The sequence below is a fragment of the Notechis scutatus genome, chromosome 10, assembly GCF_049901735.1.
Source record: "Notechis scutatus isolate UNSWTSFEM ecotype Mainland chromosome 10, rNotScu1.2, whole genome shotgun sequence".
In the NCBI taxonomy this organism is placed as follows: domain Eukaryota; kingdom Metazoa; phylum Chordata; class Lepidosauria; order Squamata; family Elapidae; genus Notechis; species Notechis scutatus.
The window spans coordinates 1,050,001-1,067,056 of record NC_142018.1 but is presented as its reverse complement, the minus strand read 5'-3'; the positions used below and the strand labels follow the sequence as shown (position 1 = coordinate 1,067,056).

Here is a 17,056-nt window from a genome sequence, read left to right as displayed (position 1 = left end):
ACATACCTGCATTCCAGACAGGAAATAATTGATGGATTTGCACCTCAAATTCTTTCTAAGAGTATTGACAACAGAGTTTGAAAATTCTTATGCTTTTTCTGGTGTTGGATTATGGATAATTCCTTTGGTAATCATTTCATGCTGTAAGACAAGTCTGGTAATTGTAATATTAAGATCCAATGTCTCAGCAGCATTAACTGGCTTTATTTGAAATAACATCAGCAAAAGTAGCAACTCAGCAGTTTCAGAGATGTGTATTTTCCAGGACTTAGGAAAATTAAATGCTCAGCAGCAATGGTGCCAACCCAGAGAACTCCTGGTACATTCAGTGTTTCACTATATACATTTTGGGGATGAGTTGAATCTTTGCAGATTGACACTCCTGAAATTCTCATTTCATATACTTTGAATCATGGCAGCTTGTCCAAAAATTTGAAAGTCTCTTTTTTGACTCTTTTTTTTACAAGGGATTGGGCAGCTATTTGTCCAGAATGGTGTAAGGCCTCCTGCTTGTGCAAGGTGTTGGACTAGAAGATTTCCAGGGTCCCTTCTAACTCTGCTATTCTGTTAAAACTAACACAGTTATTTAAATCATACTCTAACATATCTACAAAGGTGGATCAAAGGAATGCTGTGTGGCATTTAACTTCTGGGAAGGGAGACATTCTGGAGATCAGTTGATTTTGGAATGTGATCAAACCCAGGAACTCTGCAGGTTACTTTATTTATAAGCAGCTGAAAAGCACAGCATAACAAAATAGTCCACTTTAAGCCAACAGCTCACCTGAACCAAGAGCCCCATAGAGCAGGGATATCAAACTTGCATCATCACAGCAGCATCATGTGACATATTGTGACTTTTTTCCCCTTCACTAAACTGGGTGTGGGTGTGGCCAGTGCGTGACGCATCTGGCCCGCAGGCCACAAGTTTGACAGCCCTGCCATAGAGGAAATAGTCCAATTCTATAAAATCGATCCCACTTGTTGCTATAACAGCTAGAATGTTTCTGCTCAGCACTTTCTCATTCAGATCATCTTTCCATTTATCTTGCACCTACCTTAAAAAACAAATATGATTCCACATCTCAGTACAGGTACTCCTCGACTTATGACACAATTGAGCCCCCAATTTTTGTTGTTAAGCAAGGCATTTGTTAAGTGAGCTTTGCCTCATTTTACAACCTTTCTTGTCACAGTTAAGTGACTCACTGCAGTTGTTAAATTAGTAACATGGTTGTTAAGTGAATCCGGCTTCCCCATTGACTTTGCTTGTCAGGTCACCAAAGGGAATCACATGATCCCAGGACACTGCAACCATCATAAATATGAACCAGTTGCCAAGCATCTGAATTGTGACACTGTGGCCACAGGGATACTGCAAATGGTCATATGTATGAAAAACGGTTGTAAGTCACTTTTTTCAGTGTTGTTATAACTTTGGTCACTAAATGAACTGTTGTAAGTCAAGGAATACCTGTATTTGCTTTCTGGCCTCCATAACAGGACATGGATGTGTTATTCTTAAGGGCAATCTGTGTGTGAGAATCCGTGAGATAGGAATGCCATAACTTTCCAGTCCAGTCTAGATTCAGCTGCTTCTTACTACAAATTCTGGGACATAAAAAGTTCCTATTAAACAAATGGGTGCTTCTCCAGGCAAACTGCTGGTGAAAAAGCTCTCATCTTTCCAATTTGGAAGGCTTCCATGCCTCACTTCAGTTTCGGTCTTGATTGTCCCATCTCAGAGGACTTTGGGAAAGGAAAATCCAATCATTGCAAACAACTGATAATTAATTTCAGCTCCCAGATTCTCTATCCAGAGAAATGCATCTTTTAGCAGGAACTGCACACCTCGTGCAACGTGCAATTTCAGTACGAGCTTGCATAAATTGGTATAGCTGGGCATTCACTTGTCAAAATACTCTAATGCAACATATGTCCAAAAACTCAAGATTTTTCATCCAGATTTATGAGTCATCACCCTTGCCTAACAGAAGAGCTCTTTGCAGAAAACTAAATATTTGCTGGAATAAACCCAATTTATAAAGCAATAAATTGCAGCCAAACATCTAACAGAATAACAGAACTGGAAGGAACCTTGGAGATCTTCTAGGCCGGGGTTGCCAACCTTTTGGACCTCAGGGACCACCAAACTCATAATTTTAAATCCCGCAGACCAGAGACCCTGGGAAAATCCCCAAAAAAGTCTGCAGGAAAATTCCCCACCCTGTTTTCCCACCAATCATTTTTTATTTGGGATCGCAGGATATAGCTCCATTTGAGAGGGAGACTTTTGGCTTCATGCAAGGAAAGCAGCAGAAACAGAAGTCATTCTTTCTCTCCCCCAAACTCCGCCAAAGATGAGTCTTTGTGAGACGTTGCGCCAGTGTAGCCTCTTGGAGCAGGATGCCTTGCAGGGTCCCAAAGACTCATTTCTGGCGGAGTTTGAGGGAGAGAAAGACTTTTGCTGCTTTCCTTGCATGCAGCCAAAAGCAGAAGAAGCAGAAAGAAGCAGCCCGATGGCCAGGCCAGGCGCGTGGGGTGAGTGGGGCAAATCCCCCTCCTCTGCCCTTTCCCCCTCCCCTCACTACCTCATGTTTTAAGCAATGCAAGCAATGCAAGCCTTGTGTTCCCACAGGCCATGTGGGCGGAGCAGCCTTGTGTTCCCGCACAGCCTGGATTAATTGCTTTGGGGGTGACATTTCTCTGCGGACCACCATAATTTTCTCACGGACCACCAGTGGTCCCCAGCCCACTGGTTGGTGACCACTGTTCTAGGCCAACCCCCTTCTTAAGCAAGAATCTTTATACAATTTTAGACATATGGCTGTCCAATCTCTTAAAAACCTCAACTTCTGGAAGCAAGTTGTTCCACTGATTGTTCTTTCAGGAAATACAGAACTAGTCTTATTAGACAAAGCAATGCAGCAGTATTTCTCAACCTCAGCCCCTTTAAGATGTGTGGACGTCAACTCCCAGAGTTCCCCAGCCAACCTTAAAAAAGTAGTTCTTAGTCTTTGGACCTTCAACACACTTTTATTTAATTCACAACTGAAACCTTTTAAACTGGATCCAAGTGCTGTAAAAGAACATTTAGCCACCAGCATTTAGATAAAATGTCTGTTAACCTCTTCACTTTATGTGCATTTGGGGTGATAGAGGTCGTCTCCCTGGCTGGAAGCTCCATCTGATGAAAAAAGATTATTACCTCTGCATGTTCAGTTTAGATGCTGTATACTGAATTTATAGAATTTATTCCATGTCAATTTTAAATGTTAACTATCTAGCAAAGTATTCTCATCTTCTCATGAGGAACTTAGAATGAATGAAAATTTGAGGTGTTCAGAACTTTGTTGCTTCTGCCAATAAGGGAGGCTTGTAACACACCACAGATGGGCACATACAGCTAGATCAGCATTGCACAAAAGTGTAATATAAAGAGCCATGGTGGCACATTGGTTAGAATGCAGTATTGCAGGCTAGCTTACTGCCAGCAGTTTGATCCTGACTGACTCAAGGTTGACTCAGCCTTCTGAGGTCAGTAAAATGAGGACCCAGATTGTTGGAGGCAAGATGCTGACTCTTTAACCTGTAAACTGCTTAGAGAGGGGTGTAAAGCACTACAAAGCAGTGTATAAGTCTAAGTGCTATTGCTATCTGTCTGTCTGTCTGTCTGTTTATACAACTCTGTTAGAACATGAAACACCTGTCTCTTGAGAACATAGTTTTTCTCAAAAGGCAGGTGTTTCAAATTCTAAGACTTGTACAGAGAGAGAGGGAGGGAGGGAGGGAAGGGAGAGGGAGGGAGGGACTGTTCAACATTACAATGGCACTTTAAAAAGTGACTTATAACCATTTTTCACAATCCCGTGTTGTTAAGTGAATCTGGCTTCTGCATTGATATTGCTTGTCAGAAATTTGCAAAAGACAATTATACCACCCAGGACACAAAGAGGAAAAGATTAAATGCTGTAAAGCAACCAGCAACTCCATAGCTGAACAAATGCCAAGGGAGTCTTTTGATGCGGTATTTTAAATTTTCCAAAAAACAGAATTCAGTGTCTCCAACCTGCCTTTTGTCTTTTCCCCTGATGTAGAGAATCACAGAGGTGATTTTGGAAAAGACAGCAGAGACTGTTAGCAAAATATGAGTTAATGCCGGGGAAGGAAGATGATAGAAAGAAACTTAGTGACTCTATTTGACATTCTTGATGTAAGAGGGAGAGAACAGGAAACACTACCAGACTTTCAAGATACTGTTACTCGAATCTATTTACCAGAATAACAGTTGAAAGGGACCTTGGAGGTTTTCTAGTCCAACCTCTGCTCAAGCAGGAGACGTTCTATCATTCTGGATAAATGGCTGTCCAGTGTCTTCTTAAAAACCTCCAGCTTAAAAACCTACAACTTCTGGTGGCAAGCCATTCCACTGATTGTTCTGTCAGGAACTTTCTGAGTTCTAGGTTGGATCTCTCTTTGATCTTCCACCTGTTATTTATTGTCCTGCCTTCAGTTTCTTTGTAGAATATGTTGTCCCACTCTTCTCTGTGACAGCCCCTCAAATATTGGAACACTTCACTCCTTGTTCTCCTTTTCATTAGACTAGACATACCCAGTTCCTGCAACTATTCATCAGGTTTTAGTCTCCAGTGGCCCTTGTTGCTCTTCTCTGCACTCTTTCTAAAGTCTCAACATCTTTGTTGTGACCAAAACTGGACATAGTATTCCATTTTTTAAAAAATTAACGTATGGCACATGTTAGCCAGGGATCACTGAGGTGGCTGGCTGCCTCTGTGAATGGAATTTTTTCAGGTGGTGTTATCTTTACCCACGGGGTGCCTGAATGCCGGTAGGCAATCAGGGGAGGCTCCTTTCTTGTCTTTCCACTGTTTACTTGCTCAGGGAAATCAAGCCACTGAGCTGCCAACCTCAGCAGTGCACAGGCCCAGACTCTTATCACGTGCCTCGCGGCCCCTATTTCCAAGTGTCTTACAGCTTTGAAATGTTCCATTTTTTTTTTTTGTGTCTCTACTGCTGATGAAATCGTTAAGGCACTTTTTGCCACTGAGCTGCCAACCTCAGCAGTGCACAACGTACAAAGGCCCAGACTCTTACTCCCACGTGAGCCACTCGCAGTTCCCGGCTGCATAGTATTCCAAGTGTGGCTCAGTCCCAGCGGCCTCGGGAAGGAAAGGCAAACCAGGGCGCGCTGCCGCCGCGCGCTCCCCTCCGAGCTCGACGAGCCCGCGACCCCTGACCCACCAATTCTGAGAACTGGCCCTTTCGCTTCACATTCTTTTCGGTGAAAATGTCAAAAATCTAAAGTCCTGGAGGGGCATTCTTGATGTAAATTTGAAGTGTCGAAATCCAGCCTGGTACTTTTAATATACTTGACCCCATTTCATTCACTCAAACAAAGAAAGACTAGACAAGCCTTTGTGCTTTTAAATTTTATTTAGTATTCTTAGTGCCAAATTTCTAGCCCTCTCCCACAATTTTACCACCATTAGTGCAAATTATTTTGATAGACAGAATTCAGACTACAACAATAGTAGATCTTAGTAGGCCTTAGTAGGTTTAAGTCTTCACTTTCAGAAGCCCAGACTAAAGAAAGAGAACAGTCAATATGACTTTGTCTTTTAAACCAAACACACTGTGGAAAGGTGTTATAATCAAGGTAGAGTGGCATCAGCAAAATTAAATGGTCCAAAATTTCTAATGTCAGACATTCTTTTCCACTGCTGTTGCCTTTATATTAAAGAGGAAATGATACCCTGAAATCTGATAAAGAATAGCATTACAGAGTTAAGCCATTTAGCTAATGACTTAATGAACATTATTGTGATGCAGAAAATGCCAATAATTTAAACAAAAATCCTCTGAACACATTAGATGCTCTTTTGATGCAGCAATAACCAATGAAAATTTAACTTTACAGCATTGTCCATGGCACTAAGGTGCTAAAGACTGCACCCTTTCCCCACCACAAATACAAATCAACATTGAAACAAAACATGAAAAAAATAAACAAAATCTCCTTGCTGACCACAACACGGTTAGCAAATGGAACAGTATGGTAGAAGGACAAGAAATGAACCATCTAACATAAAATGCTGGAAGAGTTGTGGATAACCTTTAGATCAGGGGTCTCCAATCTTGGCCACTTTAAGACTTATGGATTTCAATTCCCAGAATTCATGTTCTGGTTAGGAAATTCTGGGACTTGAAGTCCACAAGTCTTAAAAGTTGCCAAGGTTGAAGACTGCTGGTTTAGTTTAAATTCTAGGCAGTTGGGTGTGCCATGGCATTCTGGGAATTATAATTCCAAATAGGGGAAGGCTCCCAGATTTGATCCTTCTGAATCTACATGCTTTGAGCTACAAAATGTGGTTGCGGATTGGATGAGGTGACGTAGTTAACCTGGTGGAAATGGCTGGGATTGATATTGTTATGGATTCGAGCTGAGTTCCCATAGGATGCATTGACTGGATACCAAGAACTGATGCAGTGGTATGCAGGCACAAATGAGACACAAGATTCGTATCCAGGCACAGGAGACGGGGTGTACGTGTCTGTTACCACAGGGTAATAGACAGTTCCAGAAGGTGAAGAGGATTCTGGGATGGCTAAGGCACCTGAAAAAGGGGAAAACATTGCATATAAAAGATCAGCAGAGGATGCATTTCTTGGACCTTTAAATAATTAAATGGTTAAGGTCCTAAACATTGTTCTAATTATCAGATTGGAAATTGATTGTAAAGAAATGTTTGGAGTTGCTTAATTGATCTCATTGAACCTAATTCTATATATCCTTTATTGACCTCAATAAAGGTATCGTTTTAAGGGACTAAATCTTAGGCCACTGAACTAAATCATGGCTTGCATTGCTTTCTTACAGAACAGAATCAATTAAATCAGTGGTTCTGAACCTTTTCTTCACCAGGGACCCCCCTTTAAATACCTTTTGTGGCCATGAACCCCCAGAAATATTTTAATCATGTTTCTTCAAGCCTTCGTGGACCCCATGTGATGACATCATGGACCCCCAAGGATCCACAGACTGAAAACCACTGAATTAAATCACATGTACACATGTGTCAAGACCTCCGTTTTCTTCATCTTCTTCATCCCCCAATGATTAATTCTTTTTATTGTCATTGCATTCCACGAATAGAATGAAATTTGAAAGCTACTCCAGCACAGTGCCCCAAACACCACATCACAGTCACACTACAGAGTATTTAAAAATTAAAATAATAATAATAATAGGACTAAATCACAAATGCACTGTTTGATTCAAGACAATTACTGCCTTGGAAAAGAAACTGTTTCTCAGTCTATTAGTCCTCATTTTAAGACACCTATAACACCTCATGCCACCAAGTCTTCTCAATCATGGAACCCTTTTCCAGAATCTGTCCCCAGCTTGGTTTTTCAGACCTTACAACAGTGATTTGAATTATATAACTATATTAGGTGGATTTATCTGTCAATTAAACCCATCAGTCTCTCCCAATTTATCAACCACCACTGTATTGGACAGCTTCCATCATCCTCCCCTACCTGATACAACAACCATGCTGAGTGGATGAGAGCCAGTTTGGTCTAGTGGTTAAGGCACCAGGCTAGAAACTGAGAGACAAGTTCAAATCCCTCCTTGGCCATGAAAGATGGCTGGGTGACTTTGGGCTAGTCACTCTCTTTCAACCCACCTTGCAGGGTTGTTGTGGAGAAAATAGGAAGAGAAAGCTATGTTCTATACATTCGCTTCCTCGAGTTATTTGAAAAAATAATAAAAGTTGGATACAAATAAATAAATAACCAAGTGTCCAGACAATATCAAACTGGGTTAAAGTTGTACTACAGTAATCCTCAACTTAAAACCATTGATTTAGTGACTGTATGAAGACTGTATAATGGTGCTGAAAAATGTGACTTACAACTTTTTCACACAACTATTGCTGAATTCCTGCAGCCACGTGATCAAAATTGGCCACTGGCATGTATTTATAATAGTTGCAGTGTCCCTTTTCTGACCTTCTGACAAGCAAGCCAGATTCACTTAACAACCATGTTAGTTACTTAACAACTGCAGTGATTCACTTAACAATTGTGGCAAGACAGGTCATAAAATGGAGTAAATCTTGCTTAGCAATAGAAATTATGGACTCAATTGTGGACAAAGCCAAGGACTACCTGTACATATTGCAATTTGCAAGACTGTCAATTTTAGCTAACTACATAAAATCCTCATCTTTTCCACAGCACGCACTGTATGTTGAAGCACACATAAAAAAACAGAAAGCAAATGATTATTGCCGCTGTTACTCATGTTGAAGCATGAAATTCCATTCCTGCAGTACCATAATTGCAAAGCAAATACTTAATTCAAGCGATCCCAGTGACTGAATAAATCTATGTTCCAACAGTGTTTAGTATGAACTGAATATGTGCTAAATGAGGAACCTTTCCACGATGAACTGTGTGTCACGTGTTCTGCCGCAGAATTGCTTTCCCTCAGGTGCTTTTTTAAAAAACAAAATAAAACCTCAGAGCAGCTCCAAGGAATATCTCCTGGCAGGAAAGAGAACAGTTCATTTTTCTAATCAAAAAGAAAAATGCTATTTCTCACCACAGCTGTCTTTTTCCCCCTCCATGCTCCTCAGGGAGAAAATATATTGGTATTACTGCAAAGTCTGGAATTATTATTAAAATTGGAAAGTGGCAGACTTGTAACTGGATTATTGAAGGAAACTATAATCCAAAGCTCAGGATAACTGAGGAGCTTACATCTTTGCCTGGCCTAGAGCAGGTAGAAGCTCAATCTTCTTTTGAATATTTGACTGATATTCAAAAAGTATACAGAGAAATACAGATAGTCCTCAACTTATGACCACAATTGAGCCCAAAGTTTCTGTTGCTAAAGGAGACAGTTGTTAAGTGAGTTTTGCCCCAGTCTGCCATGCCACAGTTAAGTGTATCACTGTACTCATTAAATGAATCTGGCTTCCCCACCGATTTTGCTTGTCAATAGCTCATAAAAGATAACCACATAACCCCTTCATATATACAAACCAGTTGCCAAGCCTCCATTTTTTATCATATGACCATGGGGATGCTGCAACAGTCTTAAGTGTGAAAAACGGTCATAAATCCCCCTTTTTTTTCAGTGCTGTTGTATCCTTGAACGATCACTAAACAAATGGCTGGAAGTCAAGGACTACCTATACTTACAGCAGATGAATCCCACAATTAGATACTACACACACAAAAAAGGAAACAGCAAATTACTTCCATCTTGTTACATAACTATGTCCTGACAAGTCATCAGGAATTCAGCTGAGTATCTTTATCATTTTAAATTATTCAGAGCAGTGCAATGACTCAGTGGTTAGGTTAAGAAGCTGAGCTTGTTGACTAGAAAACCAGTAGCCCAGGTTCGAGACCCGAGTGCCGCAAGATTGGGGAAAGCTCCCATCCTTGCCCAGCTCCCACTTTAGTGAGAAGCTAACAGTGCTCCATGACTGGCCATGTGACCACAGAAATGTCTTCAACACCGCTGTCTCAATGGCTTTGAAATAAAGATGAGCACTGCCCTCTGTAGCCAGCAACAACTAGCAGAGTAAAATCCACAGGGACTCTCTTACCTTTACCTTTTTAAACTATTCAAAGGTTCTATTAGATCTACAAAATCATTTTGTTTTGATCTTGTTTACCAGAGTCTCACTGCACTGGTAAAGAATGAGTTAATTATGCTTCTTTTCATTATTATTACATTACATTTAGACCAAAATGGTCTAAAATGAAATAAAATACTAACTTTATCATTAATGAAGTTACTAGAAGGAATTATGCTATAAAGAGGTAAAAAAAAGTTCAAAAAAAATAAGACAGATAACCAGGTTAACAAAATTGTTGGCAGCAATAGGCTGACTCTCTAAACCGCTTAGAGAGGGCTGTAAAGCACTATGAAGCAGTATATAAGTCTAAGTGCTATTGCTATTGCTATGACTTGGCCTCAAACGGGCCATTCATCACTCTGGTTGAACGCTGGGTGGAAGCTATGAATGTATCAGTAATCCTTGACATATGATCACAATTACGACCAGAATTTGTTAAACTCTCTTAACAAATGTCTCACTTAACAGAAATTTTGAGCTCAATTAAGGTAATACTACCTGTATTGAATTTGCCATGCCGAATTTAAGTTGGTGACACTCAACTCAACCTTCTTAAACTTAAAATAGACAGAGACCAACCGGTTGATGAGGCGTCTGCAGGCATCTGGCTCAGATCGTTCCTCCCTACTTCATTGTAAGGCAGAGGTGCTGATGAATCAACCACAGAGACTTGCTCTGAATAGGTCTGGTAGGTTTCCACATGAGGTGGTGGTGACGGTGATTGCTGTACATACATCACGGGGTTCCAGCAGGTCTGGTGGTAATACTAACACAATTCAAGGCAAGAAAATCAAATTTTAAATAGGTGAGTTACTTCTGCCCAGGCTGGCAAAGTAGCTTTTAAAATCTGACCGTTTAGATCTACTTAAGAAGTACCCTGCATAAATCAACTGTTTTACACAAGACACTGGATCCAGGGCAAAACACAACTTAATCCTAGTCAGCAGACCATTTACAGGAATGCTTTGTTCTAAAATGTGGTCAAGCTGTTTAGTGGCAGCCTAAAATTCTTTCCAAACGGAATTTTCTTCTCTTTAGCAAGATTTATTTGAGATGGAAGAGGTAAGGTTACAGGAATCAATAGAGCTATTTGCTGTTTATAAACTATTTAGTTACAGTATTACTTATAATAACCATCAGGGTGGCATGGTGGTTAGAATCCAGTATTGCAGGCTAACTCTGCCAGGAGTTCGATCCTGACCAGCTCAAGATTGATTCAGCCTTCCATCCCTCCGAGGTCGGTAAAGAGAGGACCCAGATTGTTGTGGGGCAAGAGGCTGACTCTGTAAACTGCTTAGCAAGAGCTGTAAAAGCACTGTGGAGCGGTATGGAAATCTAAGTGCTATTTAAGGGCTATTACAAATCTGATACAATGATGACTATCCAACAACTGAAAGAAGCTGTGCTTGACAGGGTATCATAAAGAGCACCTGCCTATAAAGTCACCAAGAGTTGGACACAACTAAATGGTTAAAACAACAACCTTTACAAAGGATCAGAAATTATTTTTCTGTGCTTTATGCGTGAGACAAATAATACAGAAGAAGAATGGGAATCTATTTCTTTTGTAAACATTAACAAAAAAAGAAAATGGGTATGCTCTAAGGAAGTAATGTAACTCTTGTCATACCCATCAGCACTGCTTCTCTTACAATCTGCTTGTCAGCACTGGGAAATATTTATCTAACTAGAGAGCAGCAGCTTAGGAAGTCAGCATGGATAAAAGCAATATATTTATAATCTTTTAAGAACAGCTGCAGGTCTTGTGTAGACTTCAAAGAAAGATTCCCTGTCAGACTTCAGAAAATTCTGAAAAACATCTGCATCTACCAAAGACTGACATCCCACTCTCACAAAAGGTGGTTGTACCACTAGACTTTTATAGAGCACCTACCTGCAAGCCCAAATTAAAATAATACTGCAAAACCTTTGGATCTAAAAAAGAAAAAAACTTGGTCACTGCATTTCATATACATCCTAGAAGGTGTGAATATTTGCATTTTTCTCATGTTTGTCCATCAAAATTACTTTACATATATTTTCTCCCACATAGTTAGCATTTAAATATTAGTTTACTAAACAACTGTGGTTACGAAAAGAAAATCAATTTTAGAAAAATCCATTAGTTTGATTAATTCTGCACTGGGAGAGAGCATTGTGGTGTTTTTGTAGCTATACTTGCTTGACTTATGACCCCAACTGGGATCAAAATTTCCCTTGCTAGGCAAGGCAGTTGTTAAGTGAGATGTGCCCGATTTTAAAACTGTTTTTGCCATGGTTGTTAAGTGAATCACTGCAATTATTAAGTGAATCCATCTTCCCCCTTCAAAAAAGGGCAGATGTAGTTCAGTTCATATTCAGGTGGTCCTTGACCTACAACCACAATTGTGACCAGAATTTCTGCTGATAAGCAAGGCAACTTTTAAGTCACGCCCAATTTTGCCATGATTATTAAGTGAATTGTTTCAGTTAAGTGAATCATGTAGCCATTAAGTGAATCCAGCTTCCTACACTGACTTTGCTTGTCAGAAGTTTGCTGGGAAGGTCTCAAATGGGGATCTCGTGACCCTGGGATGCTGCAACCATCATAAATACATGCCAGTTGCCAAGCAACCAAATTTTGATCACATGATCATGGGGATGCTGCAATGGTTTAAGTGTGGGGACCTGTCATAAATCACTTTTTTCAGTGCTTTTGTAACTTGGAAACGGTTGTTAAATGAATTGTAGGCAAGGACTACAAGTAGAAGGAGGTATCCATGACATCAGGTGAACCAAAATCTGCAATGTGTAGACTATAAAGGAATAAAAACAAAAAAGAAAAGAAATGTGCATAACACCTAGAAAAACAACTAAGTCTGACAGCTAAATTTTCCAGCTCGGTTTCTCACAAGAATTATTATATGCCAACTGTTAGGACAGATCACAGCACGTGAAAAATACATTATTGAATCATCCTTCTGCAATCTATTTCACCTTTTCTTGTGTATACTTTACTTTTAAACCATTGAATGTTAGAACTCCCTGTCCTAATTATTTATGTAACACCACAGATTAGCAGAAGCACAAGAGGGAAGCTAGAAACTGAATAGCCCATTTCCCTTTTTAAGTTGTTGTTGTTGCCTAATTTGCTTTCTGTGTACCTGCTGTTTCTTTTGCAACATGCACAAGCAACAATAAGGAACAATTTAGTGGGAACCTTAGTGTTAAATATTCAGCTAAAAAAACAGAAAACTTTGTTGCACAATGCATATATTGATGTAATTTGCAGCTGCTAGTTTTGAAGGTAAAATCTAACTAATGTTATACTTATTAACATCAGCATTTCAAAGCATATTATACTTTTTAAAATTTTTATACAACACACCACATAAATTCTATTTGCAAATTATACTTAGGAGAGATTGGACAACCATTTCTCTGAAATGGTATAGGGTTACCTGCCTAATCAGGGGGTTGGACTTGAAGACTTCCAAGGTGCCTTCCAACTCTGTTTTTCTATTTATATTTATTAACTTCAATATTTGAATGCTTGGTCAATACTGTTATATCCTTTTAAAAATCTAATACAACATACATTCTATTTGCAAATATAGAGTTGAAGCAAGCATATAGCCCTGTAACTGGCTTTCAATTTATTTGATTACAGTCAATTCCTGACCCACCGTGTTCAGGTACTCCTCAGTGTACAACGGCAATTGGGATTGAAACCGCCATTGCTAAGAAACATGGTCATAAAAGTGTGATATGAGCAGGCTGTTTTAAGCAAGGAGTACGTGGATTTTTAAGTGAGGACCTCATGTGACTGCAACTTTTGACTTTCTGTCAGCTTCCCCATTGACTTTGTTTGTGGAATGCTCTCAGGGAACATCAGAAATCACAATTACATAACTGTGGGGATGCCACAACAGTCAAAACTCTGACTGGTCATAAATACCAGTAGTTCAGCACTATTGTAACTTTCAACAGTCACTGAACAAATGGTCATAACCCAAGGACTCCCTATTTGCAAACTTCAAATGAAATACAACTCTGAAGTCATGGAGTTCCTATTAAAAAGCTTGTTTTCTTTGCAAAACAGCCTCAGCATTTTTTTTACCATAGTGGATTTGGAAAAGGAAGAACCATATAATTAAGCCATTTTCCTAATCCATTCCCTCTTATAATGTGTTTGATGGGTAGCTTTTTACACCAATGAAACTCAGATAGCACCAACGCCAAAGCTTAGAGAGACAAAACCAGTTGGTCTATTTCAAACTGTATTCCAAACACTTGGATACATCCATGATTATGTTTCCCTTGTCACAGCAGTTAAGCAAAAGCACATTTAATACAACTCCATATTTTAAATTCATACTCTTACAAAAATATGCCTTTAAACATATTTGAAGGATTTCTCCAAGCCAAAATAACTGAATCAGAATTTTCTGGCATTCAAAACCTGCTAGATAATGAAGTCCCACATTGTACTTTAATCTGGATAGTCCAAACTAGTTAATGCATATAATAAAATGTAATTCCATAAGCATCTCTAAAATTGACTCATTTTATGCAGCTAAAATTACTCCCAGGTGTCAGAGAAAATGATATCTTACCTCTAGGCAGGTCACTTCCACTCGGATCACAAGAATAAGGGGGTGTAACACTGCCATTTCCCCCCACATCACTGGCAGGAGGAAGGGGAGGTGACTGATACACTGACACAACTATTTGAAAAGTGGGGAGACAAATGTTAAATTAATTTTGAAAGCAGTGGAATCCACAAAACAGACCCTAAAATTTATGCAATGAATCCATTGGGGAAATTTAAGTAATCCCACTCAGAGTTCTCAAAATAAATTTAAACTGGATCAACAATCCAAGTCAAATTGAGAACCTAAATAGATCTGATCTTGCTGTCTCTGCCAAGTATCTTCTAAAATATGGAATGAAGTCAAAATTTTGCACACACAAATGAAAAAACACAGTATAACCAACCCCTTAAAAGGCTCTATTCTGAAGGACTTGACTTAGAAACATATGATTGAAAGCGACTGTGAAGGTCTTCTGGTCCCATCCAACTCAAGGCAGGAGACAATAAAACCATCTCAGTGAAATGGTTATCTAGTCTACTCTTGAAAATCTCTAGCAATGGAGCACCCACAAGCTGTTCCATTGTAATTGTTCTTCTTCCCTGTAACTTTATTGCCTAAATACATTTGGCTCCTCCAGAAGATCAAGTGAACTTACTTCAATGTCTAGGGACTAAACAATCATTCTTATTCAAAAACCATCTGGTAGTCAGGAACCATAAACTCTAAGCATTTTCCAGAAATACTTCAAGTGAAATCAATACTCTACCTGGCCTTCCTACAGAAGAGGTTACTAAGATCGGTGGAACAGCATTCTGGGGAGCAGATGCAGTGATAGTGACTTGAGTTGAAGCACTGCAGCTGGAAGAAAAAATGGTGGCTGGAGCTGTATTCACACAGGAAGAGCTGGATATAATGGCAGAATTTACCATGAGCTATGAAAGAGGAGGCAGAAGGGTCAGCATCTTTTCACCAAATGGCAAAATTCAAACATAAAACACAAGGCATCTCGGGAACAAATGATTTTGCAGTATGAAGTATTTTCTGATGTAATTAATAGGTTTCAATGTAATTAACCCAATTTGAGTGTAACAATAAACTATAGTTTAGCATTACTAGCATGCATGCTGATAAGAGTTGCATCAGTGAGTGAAATGAGCCGTGTATAAATTTAATAAATAATACTTATAATAAACTAATAAGTAATAAGTAAAAATTCACTTCTACACTTCTTATCTGAATGCCATATGGGCCAAGTGACTCTAATTTTACAACATCCTAAATTTTGTCAACCTAGTAGAGTATGAATTTTCTGAGGCGAATTACACAGATGTCTGCTATAACAAAGCATCATTTGCAGTGAAATCTGATACAAAACATTAGCAATTTTCTGATTTTTCTTCAAACTACTCTGGCCTTTAAGAAGCCACCATGGTTGTATAAATGGCACAGCTTTGAAGCAGCTGGGTTGGAGGGCACCACTGGGGAGGAAGGAACATACTTTGAATGATATGGAAGAGAAAGTAACTAAATTGGTATTTGAATGATATGGCAGACAGAGTAACTAAATACTATGATCAATACAATTAGCGTGATTAATCCCCTTGAATAATTTTCTCCTGAAGTCACTTTAAACACTGGAGAAGTGTTTCTCAACCTCAGCAACTTTAGGAGGTGTGGACTTCAACTCCCAGAATTCCCTTGCTAGCCAATTTTAGAAGTTGGAGTAACAGAATAACAGAATTGGAAGGAACCTTGGAGGTGTTTTAGTTCAATCCACTGCAGGAGACCCTATACCATTCCAGACAAGTGACTGTCCAATCTCTTCTCAAAAACTTCCAGTGATGCAACTTCTGGAGGCAAGCTGTTCCACTGGTTAATTGTTCTGTCAGGAAATTTCTTCTTAGTTCTAGGTTGCTTCTCTCCTTGATTAATTTTCATCTGTTGTTTCTTGTCCTGCTGTCACCCCAGTCCTAGTTGCTCTTCTCTCTATTCTTTCTAGAGTCTCAACATCTTTTACATGACACGGTCCACACATCTTAAAGATGTCGAGGTTGTGAAACACAGCACTGGAGTTTGAAGACAACTTTGGGAGAAATTCAATAGTGAATTTCCATTTTAGTTACCTAAATGTCTCATTTCTTTTATCAAAGTTAAGTTAAAATGTTTGTTTCACAAACACATTTGAGATCTTCAGAACAGTGAAACTCTTCTTGACACCAAGTTATGTCCTCAGAAAAATTTACCTTCTGAGAGTAACTGTAGGAGGTAGCTGCTTCCTGAGAAGAGACACAATTTGCTCCTGCATCCTGCAAAGACTAGAAAATTCATTTTAAAAAGAAAGAGCAAAAGAAATGAGATGTCAACCTTATGCTATGTTATTAAAGGGTCACTTGGGCTAATGAAAAACAAGAGCTATTAAAGAGTTTTCAGAGAGATGAAAACGGCTAAGTCTTTGAATATACATGTTCTGTGCCAAACTCTGAATTTTGTTTTCTGTTGAATCCCATTATCCAAATCCACCGCAAGACAGGGGTTTATGTTCTGATATGCAGCTACTTCCAAACCAAACTTTCTGTATTCTTGTTTTGGTCACTGATGCCGTTCAAATGTTCTGGACTTCAGATCTATGATTTCCATGCATATCTAGAAGGCAGCAGGTCAATAAAGTCTATGGAGGTCTTTGAACTATGGGGGGTCCTTGATGCTCTCTGAGCTTGCTTGTTTTCTTTTCTTTTTTGAAAAAGTTTTTTTTTTACAACAAAAACAACAAATAAAACCATCTTTCAATTTTACAGTGTGTCG

General features: G+C 39.2%; 1 protein-coding gene across 1 annotated transcript in view; it reads right to left on the bottom strand.

Annotated features, from left to right (window-relative positions):
• Positions 1-6,252: 6,252 nt before the first annotated feature.
• The window catches only part of ALG13 (ALG13 UDP-N-acetylglucosaminyltransferase subunit), a 70,621-nt gene continuing 59,817 nt past the window's right edge, over positions 6,253-17,056 (bottom strand). Inside the window, exons 23-28 of the mRNA XM_087972340.1 lie at positions 16,498-16,569; positions 15,021-15,186; positions 14,276-14,386; positions 11,575-11,615; positions 10,260-10,446; positions 6,253-6,635 (exon numbers count right to left, since the gene is read on the bottom strand). Coding sequence (XP_087828466.1) covers positions 6,364-6,635; positions 10,260-10,446; positions 11,575-11,615; positions 14,276-14,386; positions 15,021-15,186; positions 16,498-16,569 — 849 coding nt within the window. The 3' untranslated portion in view covers positions 6,253-6,363. The remainder of the gene's footprint in view (positions 6,636-10,259; positions 10,447-11,574; positions 11,616-14,275; positions 14,387-15,020; positions 15,187-16,497; positions 16,570-17,056) is intronic.